General features: G+C 41.9%; 1 protein-coding gene across 3 annotated transcripts; it reads right to left on the reverse strand.

Annotated features, from left to right (window-relative positions):
• Positions 1-2,951: 2,951 nt before the first annotated feature.
• On the reverse strand, positions 2,952-21,565 carry rorb (RAR-related orphan receptor B). Of its 3 annotated transcripts, none has more exons than XM_086313772.1 (10): positions 21,254-21,565; positions 6,808-6,893; positions 6,556-6,697; positions 5,931-6,362; positions 5,353-5,474; positions 4,836-4,968; positions 4,580-4,687; positions 4,337-4,447; positions 3,977-4,089; positions 2,952-3,733 (listed from the first exon to the last, which is right to left on the reverse strand). In XM_086313772.1, the coding sequence occupies exons 1-10, from the start codon at positions 21,258-21,260 to the stop codon at positions 3,569-3,571; spliced, it is 1,419 nt and encodes a 472-aa protein (XP_086169898.1). In that variant the 5' UTR covers positions 21,261-21,565; the 3' UTR covers positions 2,952-3,568. The 3 variants fall into 3 exon arrangements, with proteins under 3 accessions (XP_086169898.1, XP_086169897.1, XP_086169896.1); XM_086313771.1 differs by lacking the exon at positions 21,254-21,565 and adding an exon at positions 7,479-7,774; XM_086313770.1 differs by lacking the exon at positions 21,254-21,565 and having other exon boundaries at positions 6,808-6,930.
• Between the last annotated feature and the right edge of the window lie 299 nt (positions 21,566-21,864).

Here is a 21,864-nt window from a genome sequence, read left to right on the forward strand (position 1 = left end):
TGATGGAGTGGTAAAGGCGCATGATGCGTTCAGCCCCTCACACTGAACAAACTACTCCATAACATTCAGAATCGATTATTCTCCCACAGCAGGTTCAAGGGTTATCCGATTCAGTAAGGCCAGTTCAGAAAGGGCCGTTCAACGCACACATTCAGAGGTTGAGAACAAAAAACTCCCCAAAACATTTCAAATCCAGCAACAAATTAAAATTGGTCACGTATAAATTAGAGCATTTATTTAAAAATCCTTTCAGTATGTGAAAAAATTGCTTTGAACCGACTAAATTGATGTGGAATTTGCCCACAACCCATTCCCCACCCTGCCAAAAAAAACCAAAACAAAAGAAAAAATCCTCTCCCACGAAACCCACATTATCATGAGAAGAGAAAACACAATAAGCCCCAAATGTTTCATTGCTCTGAAACATCATGCAAATAGAACAGAACAACAATAGGCTAATAGTAATAGAAGAATAGTAGTCATAATAAGAACAATAATAATAGTAAATAGTAATAAAATAAAAAATAATCTTACAATGCAAACATGACAGTAGTAAATGCCTCCACTTCTTATTGCTACAGTATCTTACTTACAGTGTTGCGTTGCCACTCGTTCTTGCCGGCACATCCCCACCCCACCTCCCCTTACAGCCCCATCCCAGCCCTCTGATTCACAGTCTAACAAGGGATAATAAAAACGTCACACACAAAAACTTCATAGTCAGAGTTGGAATTCACTGTCCCTGCGGTGTTGTGATGGCGCTTGTGTCACAGCTTACTACTGGACTTCCCTCACTGTCCCAAAAGCAGCAAAAAGAATCAGTAAACATGAGCGTACAGTGGTGAAAAGAGCACACTGATATACAAGTTGTTGTTTTTTTAGTGCTATGTTATTATGATTTTTGCTATATAATCTGGAGTCTAAAGATATTTGGACAGTGAATTCATGCTCTGTACACACACATACACACAGACATACATCTGTCAAAGCCTTGTCTGGGCAGATTTCATTTCTGGCATACACTGGTGGCGTATGCCTTTTTTTTTAATCCTAAAAAGTTATTCTTTTATAATTAATCTTTTTTTTTGTAAATTTGCAAAAATATTAAACCCTCTTAATGCAAAATCTGAAAAAGAGCTGCTCCCTGAGAGATGCTTTGTAGTGCATCAAGCCTTAATGAGCAAGTGATTGTCTTTTAAAGAGTCACTGGCCTATGATCTGTGGTCGGGTCAGGGGTCGGAGGAAAGATGCTGGACTTTTGGGGAACCTTTACATAGATGCAGCGTGGAACAGATCAGTATAAGCTGATTTTCTAACGTTAACATTGGTACTTGCTCCCTCATTGTTGTTCTCCACGTGGGGAAAAAAAAGATGGAAGGATAATAAATGTTAGGCATACCAGCGGGCTTAAGGGGTACATAACTTTGATGGAAAGTCAAAGATTTGGCCGCTGTGCATTTGCAAAAATCAGAAAAGCTTAATGTTTTAAAATTGCCTAAATAACACTAGATCAGAGTCCATTATTCATAGCATTCAAAACTGAGGTAAAAGTGCGATTTTTAGTCGCTAGTCAGTCCAACATGTCTTCAGGTAATGAAAGTATCATCATCATGCGCTAATGTTCTGTCAAGTGTCTCTTTTTTGGGCTCATTTTGAAAGAGAGCTCTTTAGCCGCGCTGCTGAGATTTCACAGCACTTATAACTTTACAGGAGAGATTCACAGAGCATCTTCTAGTTCTAGTGTGTAGAAACCACTGAAACATGTCTACGCAATGAGATTTCAAATTATTCCTTCACCAGAAAAGACCAATTACAACATGCCTGGATAAATACCCAGTGGAGCCAATGTGATTTTTAAAAAGTGGCCAACAAACAACAAAACATAGAAACTAAGACAAAATGTAAGTGCTAAAAATTATGGAATGACTACATAAAAAGCAAAAATTGATTGTCTATCACACTTTCCTTTTTTCAAATTGTTAATGCCATATTGCAGCTTTAAATGGTATTCTATTCTGGACTAATTTATAACTCTAAGTCAATGGTCTCTTTACTGAAAACACTGCAGAGTCTGTGGTGGTGGAATGAGTACCGCCGATGGAAATGACTGTTAGGCATAACCATTAAGTGAAATATAGTGCATTTTAGTTAAAACGGCTACCTTGATCTGAACAACTGAAAGCATGAAGAGGAGGAAAGGAATAAGATCAGAAAGGCAGTGTGAAAATTATTGCTCTTTAGACAAAGGGTCCTACATATTCACAGCCCACAGGGTCTTTGTCACCCATGGACTGTAATGATTGTGCAAATAGTGATTGTAGGGATGAGGCATACAGCACTCATACATGTTTGAGTGACTGGAAATTTGTGAATCCAATTCAGGTTTGTTTCATTTTTCGTTGCCTTTATTTTGGTGGACAGCTATACACGCCTTCACCGTGATTTCTATCCACTTATATCTGCCAGAATTTTACGGACAGGTCCTAATACATGAGAGATAAAGGTCTGGGTGCATGGGGAATTTGGGAAGAGATTTGGGGTTCATTGCAAGGTCCTAGTCTCTGATTAGCTGTGTGTGGCTGATTGTTCGAAAGCAGTCCAGCTTTTATTGGACGTAATTATTGCAGCGAGAAATAAACGATTGATAAGATGGCAAATCTGCCAGATTCTTTTTCTTGCAAAATAGAATATTTCTGTATATATCTCCAGCTTGAAAAGTAGCAGTAGCCATTATTATTTTTTTAAATCCTTCATATGCTCTCTTTACATTACTATAGGTTCAGAAGGATGTAGTACCTTCTTTACATATGAACAAAATCCAGACAAGGCTTCTATATATCAACAAACCCAAATTGAATCCCGGTTTTTAGCCAGTGTTGTTTTACAAGTCTCAACTTTACAAATTCTGTACACAAGAAACTATCAAATAAAATAAAAACACGTAGACACGGTATAGTCAGCCACAGTGGACTGCTGTATATTTAAATTAAGACTAACTTATTTTAACAGAACAAGAAGTAATACTGGAATCCGCTCTCCACTAGAAGAATATCTACAATAGCTTCTCTAAATCCACAGTTCCCTCCCCCATCCAGCTTCACCATCTTCACATGGAAAATAATTCAAATGATTTTTTCAAAGTTAAATCATTTTAACTTACCAATTTCTTTTTCTTTTTTTTTGTTTAAAGATTGACAGCTTAAAATTGTTCCTAGATATTTTAAAGTCTGTACATTACTGGTCAGTCAGTTCAGTTCAGGAGAAAGGTGGAAGCCCCGCTCAGGTTGTGGCCTGGGGCATGTTTCATTTGTATATACATTCTTCAGACTGTATCGGTGAACAGAATGGGATAAGTGCTGGACATTCCTAGTATTGTTGTCGGGAACTCTAAGCTGCTAGCAGATGACTCCTCACCCACCAGCTTGAAATGTGCCTGGGGGGGCTCGGAAATATGTGGTTGCCACGATGATGACGTAGTCGACATAGCTGCTTTCGTCTCGTTGGATGCGGCTGTCTTACTTTCTTGGTCCTCTGCTGGCGTCATTTGTTGCATGTGGACCACAGGCAGTCACTTGGGCATGGCCATGGCAGAGTTTGGGTCTGGGTTGAAGAGTTCTTTGTAGAGTGGAGGAAACAGGACATTGACTGTTTCTGGGTGGAGTTGCTGGAAGGCCTGAAGCTCTTCAGTGTGGAGTGTGCACAGGGCTGACAACGTTGGGATTCGGCTGATCAGCTGCCGGACAAGAGAGAGAGATGATCAAGGATGAGGAAATTTAAGTGCAGATGAGGACAAGGCTATAAGTCAGTCTTTGTTCTGCTACTTCTGTTGTGTTTTTTCCCATTGAATCACCCATCCTTCCTACCAAAGGAGATCCTGTCTTCATGTTTGATTTCCCTTTTGGTCTTAGCCTATAGATTCATGCATTTTAGGCTTCTATGCCGTTCTAAGTTCTCTCACCATAAGTTCCAGCCCTACCTTGGCCAGTGCATCTTCATCCATGTGGTTCTTCTGCATAATGTGCTGCAGAGAAAAGTAGATCTTCTCCTGGAGCTTTTGAACTTTCCGAGGCTCCATCAGCCACGGTCGATCTGAAAGAAGAATAGACTTTTTTAATGCCGACAGAGTTGATTGAAGGGCAAAATGTAAAATTGATACGGCTGTGAGGCCACTGTATAAAATGTTACGTGGTGAGGACTGATTATGCTGCTTGATACAGAATAATGTAAAGAGAGTCACTACCTTATTTTTAAAGTGTTTTTAATTCAAGTCCATGCACATTGCGTCCTGCATTATTATAATATTATAATATATTATTATAAGCAGATTCACACTGACCTGTGGAAATTAGTACAGCTGCTGAGAACAGTGCAATCTCCTCCTCTGTTAGCTGCAGTGAGCACATACTCTTCGCAAAGTCAAACACTGCACTCACTAAGTCATCACAACCTTGGAGGGACGCACAGGGAACGGCAGACAGTAAGAAAAAAAATTAAATTATCTCTCACTTCTTTTTTTAATAATATTTGGCTGTACTCCTCGTTCATACCAAGACAAAATGTTTAGCTAGTAATATCTTACCTAGGGCTTTGAACATCTGCATGCCTCCATACTTCCCTTCAAAGAGTACTGTGTTGTTGAGAGGGTTGAATGCCCTGCACATCCGCACCAAGACTACCTCCAAACAACCTGGAGAGAGAGAGTGATAAATTTGAAGTTGATATACTCACTAAAAGCCAACCAGAGTAAGAAGCCACAGGATATTTACTGTCTGCTGACTGACAGTTTGACCTCTGCTTACATAAAGAGATAGGCCTGAACTGCTCACGTGGCTCACCTGACTTTAGAAGAAGGATCTGGTCATTCTGGCACAGCTCCATAAACCCTGAGATGCGCTTGGCAAACTCCACCACGTACTGGATCGCATGGGTGATCTGGATGGCACACTGCTGCCACAGCACGTCACGGGGCTAGAACCAAAGACCCAGGTTATGTTTGTGTACTTTTGTACCTAGTTATTTCATGTGAGGAAATAAAATAAACGACATTTTTATTTCTATGACTGACATGCTCTGTGATTTCAAATGTGTTTCATTTCTATTACTAGTAAAAGAAACCCCACTAACTCAGTAAACTGAGTTTGAATGAAAGTTCAAAGCATTACGGCATTTAAAACTATATATGTGTGTGTGTGTGTGTGTTCTTAATCCTTTTCAGTACTTTAGAAGTAGCTGTTAATTAAATTAATGTAACTAGAAAGGAAAAAAGACCCAAATATAGGGAGAGTATAAGATATAAGGTACTTTGTAATTGTAAATGTCATGTTTCGATGGCGCCATAAAGTCAAACCTCACCTTGCTCTGGTACATCTTGACCTCTTCATAGGAATGTGTCTGCCAGGCTAGCTGCTGCAGCTCATCTGTTGTGTACTGACATGTCTCCAAGTGGGACTTGATGATATTTTGAGCAATACGGTCTGGAAAAGAAGATTATTCATTCATGTCGATTGTTCACGTATTCTTTCCCTACACAGTGTTACTATATATATAGCATATAGGAGTATATGGAGTGTGTTAGTTTAGGTACAAGCAGACCTGCACATTAATCTGAAGCATTGTGCACATTGGGTGGCAAGTACTATGGGCAATCTATCGTCCTTTTATATTGCTGTACATTTTCTGCTTGATTTTATATTCTCTAGAATCAGCCTGAAGTGCTTAATCTTAAATAAATCTTAACTTGTGCTAGCAGCCTTAGCTGTGCATACGGTAGTATGACACCTTGTCAGCTGTAAATTTAAGCCTGTCTGATCTCCTGTGTGGCTCTCAGATTAGGACCCTGACTCACGCTGCTGAAAGGACTACTTTGTGAGCAGACATGCAGATTTCCACGTGGCTAAGTCAGGTAGCTTTGAATGATTTTGCTTTCTTACCCAGCTCTCCCATGCTGACATTATTGGGCCCAAGCTGACTCTCCTGGTAGCCTCCATAGCTGAACAGGTTGGGTACTGGCGTCAGGTCGTACACTGGCTCCTGCTTAATGTGCTTCATGCCCGACATGTCCAAACCTGACTGGTCTGGAGACGGCTGGGTGGAATCCATCCCATAGTAACCCCCGGGGACTCCTGCTCCATTACCATGGCCACCTTTGGGTAGCTCAATGACGTGACCATTGGCATAGGTGCCCCCAATTTCATGGTTAAGGGTGGAAAGTCCGTTGGTTAGGCTGGATGAGTAAACGCGTGCCAGAGCTTCTGCTTCGCCTGTCTGCTGTTGCCGCTGCTCCTGCAGCCGTGCCTGGTGCTTCTGCACCTCTGCATACAGACTGTCACGCTGCTTCTTGGACATGCGGCCAAACTTGACCGCTTTATGGGGACAAAAAATAAAATGAAGGATGAAAAGAAATTGCTCCACTAGCTCAGACTGTATCAGATAAGATTGCATATGATCCTATTTTTGGCTGTTCTGCACAGAGAGGGTTGCACATGTATTTGTTTGCATATATTTGCCTGCACACTCATGCACCATAGATATAAATATGTATTTCCTGGACCTCACCATCTCTGGACATTCCTAGGGCAAGACATTTCTGCAGGCGGCAGTGTTGGCAACGGTTGCGGTTTGTTCTGTCGATGAGGCAGTTCCTCTGGCGGGGGCAGGAGTAGGCGGCGTTGTTCTGCTGACTACGTCTGAAGAAACCCTGGTTACATGTCAGCAGAGAATACAGTCTTCAGGTACCCGTCAAGCATAGACTATATGATGTTTCTGAGCAAATGAATCAGACTTTGATTCAGCCACATAGAGTCTCACCTTACATCCCTCACATGTAATGACGCCATAGTGGATTCCTGATGATTTGTCTCCGCAGATTTTGCATGGTATAACTTCGATTTGGGCTGTAAGAAAAAAAGCGAGAACAAGAAAGACTTGCATTACTAATCAGATGGATACGGCCTAGTTTGGAGTTTTGTGAACACCTTGTTGAGTCATCTCACAGATGTCAGACCTCGGCTGGTGGTCTAATTTGATGGTAAATGTACATAACCCAGTTGGGTGTACGACCTCATTGAGATAACAGTGTGCCTGCATACTGCATTTGTGTCACGTTAACTTCAAATTCACAAGGGCACAGTGACATTTGGGCAATTATTATGTGCTTCTACGAGTTTTCTAATGAATGGGACACCAAGGACTGCATACACACGGTTACACGCACAAAGTAACAAGATTGTGCATGTGTATTCTTTGTGTTACGCTTAAAGGACAGACCCCTGCGGGTTAGAAAGGTTGCCCATAATGAGAAAACACCAAAGGGTCACACATACTCTTCAACCTTTATCTTTTCTCTCTTTCAAACACACACTCACACGCATATGCAAACACATTTGGTCCACCAACTCAAATGCTGTTAGTGTTTAGCAGCCCTTAATCTACATGTGCACTAACTGAACTACGTTTTGTTCATTTTAGGTTTTACTCACTGTGTATAGGCAGCTCCATGTACAGTCACAACCAAAGGCACTGAATATAAACAACAAAAACTATTTCAACACACACGAGCACCTGTCATGGGTGCCTTTGAACTTAGCGTCCATACTGTATGGAAAGTGAAAGCTGCAGTTCCTGTTAAGAGATATGACATAGGTGTAGAGGTAGGTAGGTATGCTGCTGAGATGGCAGTCTCTATAAAGAGATTAGACAGCCTATCTAATCCTAAATTATTTCCCGACGAGCTCCTTCCCCTCCTCTGCTGAGCGCTGGCTTAGCCACAGCTGAAATAGCCATTCACATGTAATCTCCTTGCATACTGTGGGAAATTCTGTACATTTTAGGAATCTCCTGAGAAGTTCAGATATAACGTATGTTCGTGTTTGTAAATTTGATTCCTCTCGTGCGTGCCACCAAACCTTTCGTACAACATCGATGGATGTATGTCTAAAGTATCTGTGTGCACACTGAAGAGCTTACAAGTTTTGGATTTGTGTAGTATTAATTTTGTATTTCATTGATCTTGTGTAGGTGCTTTGGTTTGGCAGAGTTGATTGTGGGTATGTGTACATATATATATATATATATATATAAAAACTCCCAAACTAGGCGAGTGGCTCCAGCAGATCCCAGGAATAACATCGGAGATCTCTGTCCAGAAGAGCGCAGTCCTGGGAACAGCTAAGATACTGCGCAGGACCCTCAAGCTCCCAGGCCTCTGGTAGAGGACCCGAGCTTGAAGGATAAACCGCCCGCAGGGGCGTGCTGGGTGTTTTTTTTTGTTTTTATATATATATGTATATGTATGTGTATATGTGTGTATATATATATATATATATATATATATATATATATATATATATATGTGTATGTATGTATGTGTGTGTGTGTGTGTGTATGTATATATATATATATGTATATATATATATATATGTATATGTATATATGCTAAGTGTCTGGCAGAATGAGTTTGCAGTATACATAATTGGATAATCTCTTGTCAGGATCAATGGAAGCAGTTTTCTGTCTAGCAACTGCGCAGGTACAATCACTTCAATGTAATCCCCCTGCCCTTCAGTGTTACTTCTTGTACGGGGCGACCGTGGCTCAGGGGGTTCGATCCCCGGGCTCTCTGTCCTGGTCGTTGTGTCCTTGGGCAAGACACTTTACCCTACCGCCTACTGGTGTTGGATGGTGCAATATGACAGCCTCGCTTCTGTCAGTCTACCCCAGGGCAGTGTGTGAATGAATAGTGGTATTGTAAAGCGCTTTGGGTGCCTTGAAAAGCGCTACATAAATCCAATCCATTATTATTATCTGTTTCAGGAGCACTAAAAAAAAAAAGAAGCTTTCAAATGTTTTAAAAATTTCCAGAAAGTGAAACGTTACTCTATGCTTTCTCTCAGTTTTAGGTGTGGAAAGCTTTGGAAAACAGAGCCAGGATTAAACACTGACATCTGCTATAAAAAAATGCAAAAATAACCCAAACATATTTGCATATTCAAAGTAATTTTTTAACAGGGCATAGGAGTAGATCTACCCAGGTAATTGATTTTTTTCTCTTTAATTAGAATGAAACAGCATCTTTATATATGTATAAATAAATATCTAAATTTATATATTCATTTTTGCCTATCCGCCCCCTGGTGGCCACTGAGAGACATGAAACGTTTTTTACATGCTGCCATGATCCTGGACTATGTACTCTGATTCAAGATGTATTGTTACACATATCTCCATAGTTATAACTGATGATGTAAAAGGGCCTTTAATCCCCTTATCTATCTCTAGTAACTCCTGATCCGTCTCAGGGGACCACCCATGACAGCCCTAGCAACAAAATGACACACTGTTTGAATGTGTGCTTAAGGTATCACAGGTATACTCTGAGTTCTGGTGCAGCCCAAGCTGTGACCCATTTCCACCAATTCTCGGCCAGCTCTCCAAACTGGGTCACAGAAAGGCACTGGACTGGGATGACACACAGACTACATACACAGAGCTGTCAATGAACGCGGCCTGTGCACCCCTATTTTTAGTCTGTAAAACAGGTCAGTTGCACCCAGGACATGGCCGGTATCAACAGACCACATTTTGCGTATAACCAGAAGACAGTACAACAGTGCATCAGCCATGCTTCTAATTATTCTTTGCTCTCGCAATCCTCTTATTCTTTCCGGTTGGCACTGTTAGTCCCATACTTTTAGTCAAACTCTTTGATCAAAATGTTAATCGTGAAGCAAGTTAATCTCCGTGGGTTTAGACAATCTGAATGCGTTCAGCCCACACCTGCTGCTGTCTGATGTGGATATACGGCGTTATTATTTCTGTTGATTTCTCAGAACAAGTGCTTTACATTTTTTCCTCGTCCTCTACACCGATTACATTATATCTTGACTGAATTCCTTTTACCCCATGGGAGATTGTATTTGTATTTGTCTTTGTATCAAATCATTATGCCCAAAAGAGCATGGGCGTGTGGGCATGTGCATTGTTTCTGTGTGTGTTTCAGGGATGGTTTGAGTGAGCATTTCACTTATAAAAAAAGACTCAGAAAGATAAAGTATGTGCACATGTCTGTGTGTGTTTGGTAAATTGTGTGTGTGTGTGTGTGTGTGTGTGAGTGTATGTGTGGGTGTATGCATTGTTTACTGTGTCTATGTGTGTGTGTGTGTTGTGCTCATTGCCAATGGGGACTGTCAGGTAGGATATAGGGAGACGGTCATGACAGCATAGCTGTTGCCAGGGTGACCACCCACTCTCTGCACTCGTCTGGCTGTCACCGCGATGATGTGCTAAGCTGTCACAATCTTAAAGGAAATGATGTCATTGGTGTTTGGAGCCAACTCGGTGTATCATCACCGTTCGTCCTGTCGCCCTCCCTAAGCGGAGGTTTTTTGAATTGTTCACTTAAGGACTCCCACTTCCACATCCAGTCAACAATACAGACTATACTGTAGCTGCAGCAGTGGATTATACATGTAGCAGAATTAAAGACGCGTTTATCTGTTGGCTGTTTAGAAAAAGCTGCGTTCTTATTGTTTTCAAAGTTGGAATGTATGATAATACTTCTTGGGCGTTGGATTTCATGATTTTCCATTACAGAAGCAAACTTAAACCTTAAAAGAAGCGGTGGAAATAAATTTCTAAAGATGAAAGCTTAACATGAACAAGTCTATTGCAGTTCTTCCACTAGCCACTCTTAGAGGACCAGCCACTCATTTCTGTTTTTGGAAATTGTTTTGCTCCTAGCCACATGCCTTTCTTGAGGGTGGGTGGAACTTTTTTCCAACCGGAGCTGACCCAGTGAGTGACAAGGTCCTCAGCCAGCCGGAGCACGAGCGTTATCCTGAGGTTATTATGTAAGAACGGGACTGCAGTGCTGGCGATTCCTCAGCTAAGAGGAGGATCAGGCCTGCACAATCTCTTGAGGGAGAAAAAGATGGAGCGAACCAACTAGAGATGAATTTCGCTTAAGAATCTGGGAAGGCAAAGATAGTTGCTGTAATGTGAGTCACGCACGTGTGTGAGTGTGTGTTGCTGAGGGTTGTACTGCACCAGCACGTGTGTTGTGATAATTGATTTTTAATGAAGTGAGGATCTCCTGTGAATTTCCTGGGCTGGCCCTTTCCCTAAATAGAGTCCTAATTATCCATATTGCACTACAGGAAAAAAAAAGCAGCAGCCTTGCACCAATATCTTAGCAATACTTATTTCTAAAGCACATAAGTAGCTCACACACAGGGCTTGCTGAGAGTTAATGCACACGTAGATGCACAGAGAATGAAGCAGCTATCTGAAAGGAGCTTGTTTATATTGACAATGTAACAGCAAAGTGAGGCCACTAGGTGTTGCTAGACAAGTCTGAGTTGCATGTATGTGTGTGCAAGTATGGGTGTGTGTTTCCAAAAGGGCAGAATGGACATGCATGTTTCATTCATTTAGCCTGCAGGATGGGTCTACAAGAGAAATGTATTGAAGCAGCACACAATATCACGCAGTTTACAGCGACACAGTGCACACCAGAGACTGGTGTTCACTTTCCTGCCGTAACTTTTGCCAGTGTAAGCCACTTCAGAAATGCAAACATGACTCCTACTGTAGTCCCAGGGGTTGATTTGTTGGGGATGAATGTGGGTGGTATCTCCACTTCATTAAAAAATATGCATAGCTTCTTCCCAGTTAACGTGATATCTTCTGGGAAAATGAAGGAGATCAGCACTTTACCCCCCACCAACACCCCTCCTTGTTAAATCTGAACAGCTCCGGCGCTGGTCTTAGATGTCTATATACTGTGAATTATGCTATCACTTTTCACCATCCACTCCACTTCAGTCTGTTTGACTTTTTCATTCGTGTGTTCCTCCTCGCTGTAAGTGGCTGTGTGACTGGGAAATCATTTCAGTTTCTGTATTTCATGATCTATTTCCATCTCTCAGTGAAACTCTGTCTCCCTGTCTCACAGAACTTAGAGGAACAAGCGGAGGTTTTTCTCCTCTCTCTCCTTCTCTGCCAATGATGAAAAACACTGAGGAAACTTTTTGGTGGCGTGATCACTGAGCGGATTAATGCACACAGCTGGGAATAGTTTATAGCAGTGCTTCTTGGGTTATCTCCCCTGTGTTTCCTGTCATGTTTCCACATCATACTGTCCCATTAAAATCAATGAAACACTGCCACGGCATATGGTTTCAAACGGACCTCTGCGCTCGTGTGTGCTGTCACACTTTCCCTCTTTCCTGTTTTACTGTCTGAAACATTAAAATACACACACACATATATATATATATATATATATATATATATATATATATATATATGTGTGTGTATATGTGTATATATATGTGTGTGTATATGTGTATATATATGTGTGTGTATATGTGTATATATATGTGTGTGTATATGTGTATATATATATATATATGTGTGTGTGTGTGTGTATATGTGTGTGTGTATATATATATATATATATATATATATATATATATATATATATATATGAAGGACTGATTGACTTTCTGCTCCGTTTTTCAGCCTTCAGTACTTACCACAAATTAATTTTTTAGGAGCCCTGTGGCCCGGCTAGATGCACACATTCCTCCTCAGTCGTCGCTGTCTGTATTGTCTATTCTCTCCTTAATCCTGACCTTCGAAGTTTAACAATGCTTAGTGCTGTTTTCTCTGGCTTCTGTTTGTTTCTTTGGGACAAAACATATTTAAGGTTCAATACCCAGCTGGGTCTGCTTTTTCTATTCATTTTAAAATAATGTTTATATCTTAGGTGAAGTTTCACTGATTTCGAGTCAGCTCTGGTGCTTGTAACACTAATTTAGGAACAACTTGCAAAAATCAGAACTGAAACAATTATCCAGCTTCAGCCTTCTAGATGCAAACTGACCTCAGACCTGGCCTGAAGTAATAAAGATAATGCTGACATGAAACAGCCTCATTAAAATACTGTAAGTTGGCACAGCCGTGCACCGGTCCCTTCTTTTCCACAGTCTGCTGTGCATTGAGTTTTGGTGATAGATATTGTCGCCAAACATGTCTTTGTCCATTTTGTAGTACTTACAGTCATACTGTTGCTGCAAAAGCATACATTAAATACCCCCGCCTCTGCTTTTCCCATTGGTATATCGTCATCAACCCCCTTCCTGATGTAATACATAGACACACGCATAAAAGTGTCAGAAAAAAACAGTGCCGCTCTCGCCCTCCCCCCATGCTATATGTCAGAGGGCATGAGCTTGTCCAGCTTGCCGTGCGGCCCCAAAGCACTCTGGGTAATTGCTCAGATAGCAGGTCTGGGATCAGCTGCAGTTTGCTCATAGAATATTGTGCCGTGGTGTGATTGGACGCTGCGGAGAGGGAACAGAAGGGGGCCACTGGCTGTAATCCAGAGCATCGATTCACATGCACAGGCATGAACACACACACACACACATGCACCCCAACATGCTCCCAGAGACACATTCAGACAGACAGAGACGCACATTGAGACATGCTTGAAAGAACACATTACTGCATACCACTTTCAAAAAAAGCAGACTTTACAGTATGATTTTTATGGTCACACTGCTCCCATCCTAAATCCAATACACGCACAGACATGCACGCACATGCACACACACATAGTCTCCCATCCAGTGCAGCATGTGTCCTCAAATAGATAAGAAGGAGACAGAGGTGTGGGAAAAGAATCCACGGGGTAAACTGAACCCCTCTCATGGTCACTGTACACAGGCGTGCACACTCCAACCACCCGGGTGACCTATGAGGCCCTGATAGCCTCTGACCTTTCCTTAAAGACTCAGAAATCAGAGTGGAAGGAACAAGTCCAAGTGTGAGAGGCCTGCATCTGGTCATTACCATTCTAAAATCAGGCAGTGATAATATATGCATACACACAGGAAAACACAAGCAAAAAGACTCTTTAGAGTTCAGTCTCTCTCTCTCTCTTTTTTCCATTTCATCTCGCACCTTTGCCCTCATGCTAGCAGACACCTATGACGCACACTGAGCTGTGAAACACTGAGCAGTGTTCAAGCTTTGTTTGGGTGAAGCGAGTCGGTGCGAGGAAGAATATGTTTGCACAAACACTGACTAAGAAACCATCGCTTTATTCCTGAGATGAGAAAATAACACTATGTTAGCATCGGCCATTCTTGCTTAACCTCACGCTCCTCCTACTATGGTGTTTCTCTTGAGTCTAATTGTAGATGACAGTGTGTGTGTGTGTGTGTGTGTGTGTGTGTGTGTGTGTGTCTGACTGAGGGGGAAGGGAGAGAAAAGGTGGCTATCACAGTGTAAGAGAGAAATGGAAAGAGAGGGACATCCATGGAGAGATGGGCAGAAATTGCTCTCACTTCTTACATAAGGCAGAGAAAAATTTTCCCGCAGTTTTGTCAGAGTCGCATCCTTTCTAGTGATAATCAGTTGACGAGCAGATAAAATCAGGGAAACGGCAGTGTCAAGATGAGAGAAGCTGAATGGACTTTAAAGCATTGACGAGAAGGGGAGCACTTAATGTGACTAGCTAACAATTAGAGTACGGAGAAGAGGATGGAAAACCCGTCTGTGGGACTGTTTTAAATTCAGTTAACAAGGCTTACTTCTGCATCTGATACACTTGTACAGCTTTAATACAGCTTTAATAACTGCATACACATATTCGTCCTACTGTTGAGTAGGGGTGAACAGAAGCTAACAGCTTTTATTTAAGCATATGCCTTTAATATAAAGTCTCTGCTATTCTAGAAAATATGATTTTTAACTTCATTAAATAATCTGACCCTTAAAAGAAGGGTGTACATGGTAAGACGTTCTTCCACAAGCTAAAATAAAAATACCTGACATTATGTAAAGAGAGACGATGTGATTTAAAACTGTTTAACCATTATCTTATTAATAATAATGATCAAACAAAAAATAAATGCTTTCTTAAAGGACCACTCTGGTTTCTGCTCAACATTTCCCAAAGCATTCAACCAAAATGTCCTTTTTTTCAATTTAAATGTTGCAGTGATACCTCCAGCTATTACTTGCTGCTTTTTTTTTTCTTTCTCTCTTTTTGCATAACACCTTTCAAGACCAGAGAGCCAAAGTGTTGAGTTAGAGATTCTTGCCCTGCTGCTTGTGAGTTCATGAAACCCCTGGTAGTGAAACAGGCTGTCAGCTCGAGTGTGAACACGAGCATATGAACGAGTTCCCTTTGAGTTTACGCGTGTACTAAAAAGGTTTCAATGTACTTGTGTTTCAGTGCTTCTGTTTAAGTGAGTGTGTGAGCATGCACATGTGTGCCTATATGTGTGTGTGTCCTCTCCCAGGGATGGCCGCTAATAGCTCGCCTCGGGCAACAATTTAACTCAGCCTAACAAGGTTCTCCCCAAAGTGGCCCCAGGGGCATCTCTCATAGAGGCAAATTGATCACAAAGACTATCACACAACTCAGCTCGGCTCGACCCAGCCTGCTCTGCTCTTTACCTGCTCTCTTTCTCTCTCTCTCTCTCTCTTTGTCTCTAGCGGGATGATTTAACAGAATGCGTTATGAACATTAAATCTGAGTTAAGTGAGCAAAAGCAGCAACAGCGGCAGCCGTCTTGGTTTCAGAATTGCATTCTCTTTGTGAATGGCAAGATCCCTCACATCAACAGCAAGTGCTGTGGACACACACACACATATGTGAGTACTCTCACGCACAGAGTTAAGAGAAGTATCTCATGACTTGGACACAGTAACTGAGAGATAGAGATAGAGAGAGGGAAGAAAGGCAGACCTAATAAGAGTCCCTTCAATGAGATTACAAGCACTAAAACAGGCTAATCTTTGTCATTAAGAAAAGATGCCGCAGTAGGCTAAGTCATATTATAGGCTTATTGCAGCTTTCTGCAGAGAACACCTTCACAGTATAGGGATATAATGTGCCACTTCCTCTGTCATCTTCACATCTTGTCTATAACTTTGGAGAGCCAGAGTCCACTTTTTGTGCAAAACCTCTTAAAAGTAAGGGCCTTGCAGCACTTCCAAGTAATCAGTGCTGTGCATAATCAAATCATATACGTATATGATTATGCGTAGCGTAGAGGGTAAGCTGACACACACCTTTAGTTTATGGACTAATCTGCTTTGAATGTTAGCTGAAGTCTGATAGGTGGTTAGCAAGCGTGGACTTTGGATACCTCTATAACAGGTACTGCATGTTATTCATTGCTTCAGGCAGCTAGAATGTGCAAGTGCTATGAGAACAGGATAGCTTGTATCTGTGTGCATTTGCACCAGTATGCATGCAAGAAAATTTAGTTTTGCACCCTAACTCACCATTTCATACAAGCACACACTAACTTGCTTAGGCAAACGCACACAAGCGTCCACACTTGCACTATTATATAACTCTTAAGTCTCTCTCTCTCTCATACTTGCCCTCTTTTTTTCTTATCTCACTCATTCACTTGCTCATAGTCTCCCTTCTCTCATTCTGTTTGTCTCGCCTTTCGTTTTCTGTGTATTCGCCATATAGATTCTTAGCTCGATTCATGGTCTTTAAGCAGATAGAAAAAAGGAAACCTCCTAAAAACGAAATGAACTGACTCATAAAGTGACTAAACTTGAATAAATGACCAAATCTCTACATTGTTCTAGAGTAGCAGAAATCAGAATTTACTGTAAAAGTGTGTGCGCAATGCTCACTGACTTTGGACTATCAGTCGGTGCACTCGATGTCCCTCTCCCCAGAACCTGATTTGTTATGATATGATAATTCTCACTTTTGATGTGAGCATATTTTTCCTATAAAAGGAACCCCTCCAATGATATCTTTGTCATATTTTACTCGCTTTCTGTGTTTAATAAGCGCAGTCACCCTCTTCCCCCGGTTTTTACTTCAGTGTAAATCAGAGGAAAATGTGAATATTGAATATCATTGTGCGTCCACTGAGACACGCTGCCTTCATGGATGAGTAAAACTGACAAAACAGAAGGAGCTGTCAGAGGACTCTATGACTTCAAGGCAGATTTAGAGTTTAGGAGTGGTTCAGGCAGAAATCCCTCCCGGCTAAGATAAAGTGGAGACACAAACTGAAGCGTGCCGTGTAGCCCACGCTTTGTGTGTGGAAAGATTTAAGAAAGAGGGAGAATTGACTGAGGAGGAAAAACAGTTCGCCTAGGCTCCCCTAGACGGCCGCGGAGGGATAAAACCAACACTGGGTGCATGCTGAGCGCATGCAAAACAAACACAGGCTATGATAGTGGCTCAGTGGGACCGCAGAAGTGCTATCCAGGCAGCACACGCACGCACAAAGCATGGTGGAATGTTTTAAGTAGATGGCTTGAAAAAAAATCTAAAGGTCAGGTAAGACACACTAGGTGAAGAGTAGACGGTGAGTCTTGAATGCAAAATGAGTGTGTAAGTGTGTGTGTCGCAACAACACTCTGGTGCCGGTACCCGTTTCAGTCAGTGGGGCTGTGTTGAGGGATTAACAGTGTGGCCTGCATGAGCTTGGGGTAATCTCTCCTCTCTTCTTACATAACACTAGACCATTACTCAGCACAAACACACAATAAACAACACAATCAACAACACCGAGCTGGACAACAGACCACACATGCAGTGATAACAGTGCAAAGCAAAGATTCACCCAGACCGGGTGCACAAAAAGAGGTTTCATGGCGACAATGGAAAGCAGTGATTTGGTGTAAATTAAGTTTTGGGCTCAGTTTCTAAATCAGTACGAATAATGGCAACTTATATTTTGCATGTTGTTACTCATAGTTGGTACTGAAAGTGAAACACAGGCACAACTCAGCGCCACTGATCTTTAACCTTTACTTTATCCCCCTTAATGGCACATGATACAAATACTGGCAGTTAAATGTAATCACAGTGTAGCTGTGAACATCTGTGTTTATTATTCTGCATCATTTCTATGTATTCACATGAGTCTTCCTGTGTTGTCATCCATGTGCTTGTACATCGGCCTTCCGCTTGTTTGTGCTCAGGAGAAAAACAACAGTAAACACTGAACACAGACAGCCAACAAGCACTAAATGGTGGAGGTGCTTCTTTAATAGTTTCTACTGTTATAAAAAAAAAGAAATTATAGGAACAAACATGAAAAAATACAAAAAAAAAGAAAAGAGAGATGTTTAGACTCCAGTGTAAACTAAAGCCATTTCAGTTGTGTGCCACGGATTTATCTAAACAGACAACTTCCATTGTCTTTGACTAAAAATTGATCCCGGGATGCTTTCGAACTGGACAAATCAATTCGCAAACGAGTCTCTAAAGCAAAGCAGGATGGGACTAATTCTATTGGCATGAGGCCGTCATGCGTAGTACTGCAGCTGTTTGTGTCAGTGTGCGTTTTCAGAGCTTTCGGATTTTTAATGTGTGCACATGCTGCCTTTCAAGGTAACATAAATAATGCCAGAAATGGAAATGACCATTAATTCTTGTAGATTTGAGATAAATATTTTTAATGACCCCCCCCCACACATTATTCTGGATCTCCTGCCATTATCTTATTACTTTATTGTGCTCTCATACTCTTCCACTTCCTGTCATCCCATCTTATCCCACAGTGTTAGGAGAATGAGAGATGGTGATTGGCGCATACTGCTAACAGAGGAGAAGTGGCCCTGCGAGCCCCTCCTCCACTGTTGCTCCCTCCATCGCTGAACTTGTGGACCTGCCTGACCCGGGTGCATTTGGAAGCTCTTAGGCTTATAACAGTAATAAAAAGGATACACATCCACGGGATAATGTAGACTGTGGGGATCACTGAGTAACACAGGAAGCTACTCACTTGCAGAATACATGTCAGTTCATGCTTGTGTGATGCTGTGTATGTTTCCAAGCACGCATATGCTAATCTCACAGAAGGGCTCTGATCTCTTATTGATTATGGCATTAATAAATGATTTGGTAGGAGGTTGCTGTTGATTAGCTCAGACATTCTTTAGGTTAAACTAATTTCTGCAAAAAATTACTTTAAAAAATCAAACATTCATTTACAATAACTAAAACGATTCATCCAAATAAATAGGGCATAATTACTTAATTATATTTCATTTATTGTCTTATTATAGAGACGTAAAAACTAAAACTCTGTTGCCACTTAAACACATATATATGGCCACTTGCCACTGTTTCTAATGTCATTTGATGGGTTTTAACGGAACACCTCTTACAGCAGAGCTTCACCACATTGCTGTTGAAAATACAGAGATAATGAGCCTGTTTACAACATCCTACACAGCACTGAGCCAGCTTCGTTTTCAGAGAAGCAGAAAAGGCCTCTTATGATTATATTATATGTTGTTTCTCTGGCTTTTCCAGGCCGGGCGATGGCGTGACATCACATCTTCGGTCAGGGCTTCAGGAGCTGTGGCTATTGTTAAATGATAATTACCACGGCTCATGAGGGGCCTCTATTTTTTTTAAAACCTTGTGGTTGTGAGCACGTTTCTGTGCAAGGGCAGCCGAGACTCCACACACACAGACGCGCGCACACACAGGTTGGGAGTGGGGGCCGCACGGCCCACACTGATTTAATTCTATCTGACAAAACCCTTTGGGGCGTGCAGAGGGAGAGAGGAAGATGGAGAGCGAGGGAGAAAGAGAGAGATAGACATGGTAAAAAAGGGGTGAGAGAGACGCTTCAGGGGCCTCTTCTGCCAACCATGGCTATTAAGTGAAAGCAGGAGCTTTTGGTATACCCCTCCAAAGCCTCCCATGCACGAGAGTAGTCGCAAGGCCCATTAAAATGTGGATAAAATACAAGGTGTGTGACAGAGGAGTTTGCCATGGGATTGCAGAAAGAGAGTAAGAGGAAAAGATGTTTGGCCTCCTGTTTTTTCTTTTTTTTTCTTGCCTAAGGTTTGATGGCCTGGAGCTGAGGCAGCAGATAGCTTTACATCTTTACATGACATGGACACATGAATAGATTGATGTTTGACCTTTTTTCTCTAAGTAATAACTGCAATAAAATAATCCGATTACAGTGTATTGTTGTTTATCGTCATAACTAATAAGCAGGTTAAAATAACGGTGACGCAAGTTTGCTTAATAATTATTCTGACCGAACATGCATACAGTATATGTATATGATAACAATATTGTTCCGTGTAAAGAAACGTAACGAGTATTTTATTTTTAAGCTAAAAGCTATAAGCTATAATTTGACAAATCACAGGCCGTGGATTTCTGTGACATGCCTTTACTTTGAAGGCGACTTTGTACCCTTGGATCAAAATTTTCCAATAATTTCTCACCTCCAATATAGGAACATTCAGGCATCATAAAGGCCACCTCATAAACGAATTAACTTATTTCTGAGGCCAGTAAGAAGCGGTCCGGCCAGTTAAAACAGATTGGCTTATAAATGAGAGTTCAAATCATCCAGCTGAACGAGTGTTGCAACTTTAGCGCCAGCGGTAATTGCACAACGTCGAGAGTAAATAAAGCGAATTCCAAAACACTAAGCTGATAATAATAAGGTTAAATATTAAAGCCTTCGCGCTGGACTTTTAATGAACTGCAAATAGTCATGAAGGAGAAACGAAAAACGCGCATTTTCTGCTGTTAATGGAATTTAAACGTCGAGCAAAAGGCTAAGGGCAAAATGACCTGTGCGCGAGTGTCCCTGTGTATCACCGTGCGCGAGACAGGTCTTGCTTATTGCGTGCGCGTGAGCGTCCAGAGGACGGCATTGATAATGAATTTCAACATTCTCAGCGCGGCGCAGAGAGTCGGGAAAATGGGTTAGTGGAGCGCTTGAAAGTGCACATCCCTGAAGCATTCAATAAAGTTTACCATCAGAACATAACAGAATAAAGTTTTTTTTCTCCCTTTTTTCTTCTGCACATGGGCTAATCTAATCCGATCTACCACCCTATCCGCAATTTCCGCCGGTGTGGAGTGGAGCTCAAATGATTAAGCTAAATATAATGCGGCACTTTTAATTTCCAATCCCAGACTCCAGTAAAATTTGCAGGAACGCGCGCCTGTTCCACACACACGCTCCTGAGTCAAAACACACACGGAGAGGGATCCAAATAAACTTTACAGACTACTTAAGGTGGCTGACGAGATTGCAGAGAACCCCAAACACACTGCTTTAAGCTTAACATTGAAAAAAAGAGACAAATTCAGATTTTCGCCTAAACCTCCCAGAATAAACTTTCAAAGCTAAATGAGTGATAAAAGCTCGTCGTGCCGCGTGTGACTGTGTGTTAAGTGGGAGAAAGTGCGAGCACAGTGGGATGGTCTTACCTCGCATCGTGTCGGTGTTGCTGGAGCTGGTGCTGAGGCTCGCTTCCCAAAGCAGCAGTCATGAAGAAACAAACACTTAAAATAAAAGAAGGGGCTACGGGTGGTGGTGGTGGTGAAAGATCCTCGGTTAAAAACAACAACGAAAGGAGTGTAGATGATGTGCGTCGACGTCCACTGGCTGCCCTGAGTGGAAGCGTCTCTGCGCTAAAAGCATCCCAGAGCGGGGCGCAGGGAGGCGGGCTGAGGTCGGTTGGTGCGTCGGTCTGTGCGCTCTGGTTGTGTGGCCGCTTTTCTCATGATATCTGCGCTCTCACCTCTATGGGAGGGTTTCACTATTTTCTGGGGGCTGAGGGAGGGAAGAGCGTATAGGAGAGCTTTACCCGGCGGCCCGGATTGGACTGGAGCACTTTCCGCTCCTCCCACTCTCTCCTTCTCAGCCTGCAGCCTGGAACCTGCACACACAAACACGCGCACACACATGCACAGCCCGAACCCACTCTTAGTGCGAGACACAGGCAGTCTCCGCGAAGTTTTTAACCTCACCTTCCAATTACAACAATCTTATACGACTTAGGCACTTTTCATCTATACACATAAACAGTTAGTCTTTG

This window comes from Aulonocara sp. 'chitande type north' Nkhata Bay, linkage group LG12 (genome assembly GCF_057382095.1).
Source record: "Aulonocara sp. 'chitande type north' Nkhata Bay isolate Kocher_YH1m ecotype deep benthic linkage group LG12, A_spYH_male_GT1.1, whole genome shotgun sequence".
NCBI lineage: Eukaryota > Metazoa > Chordata > Actinopteri > Cichliformes > Cichlidae > Aulonocara > Aulonocara sp. 'chitande type north' Nkhata Bay.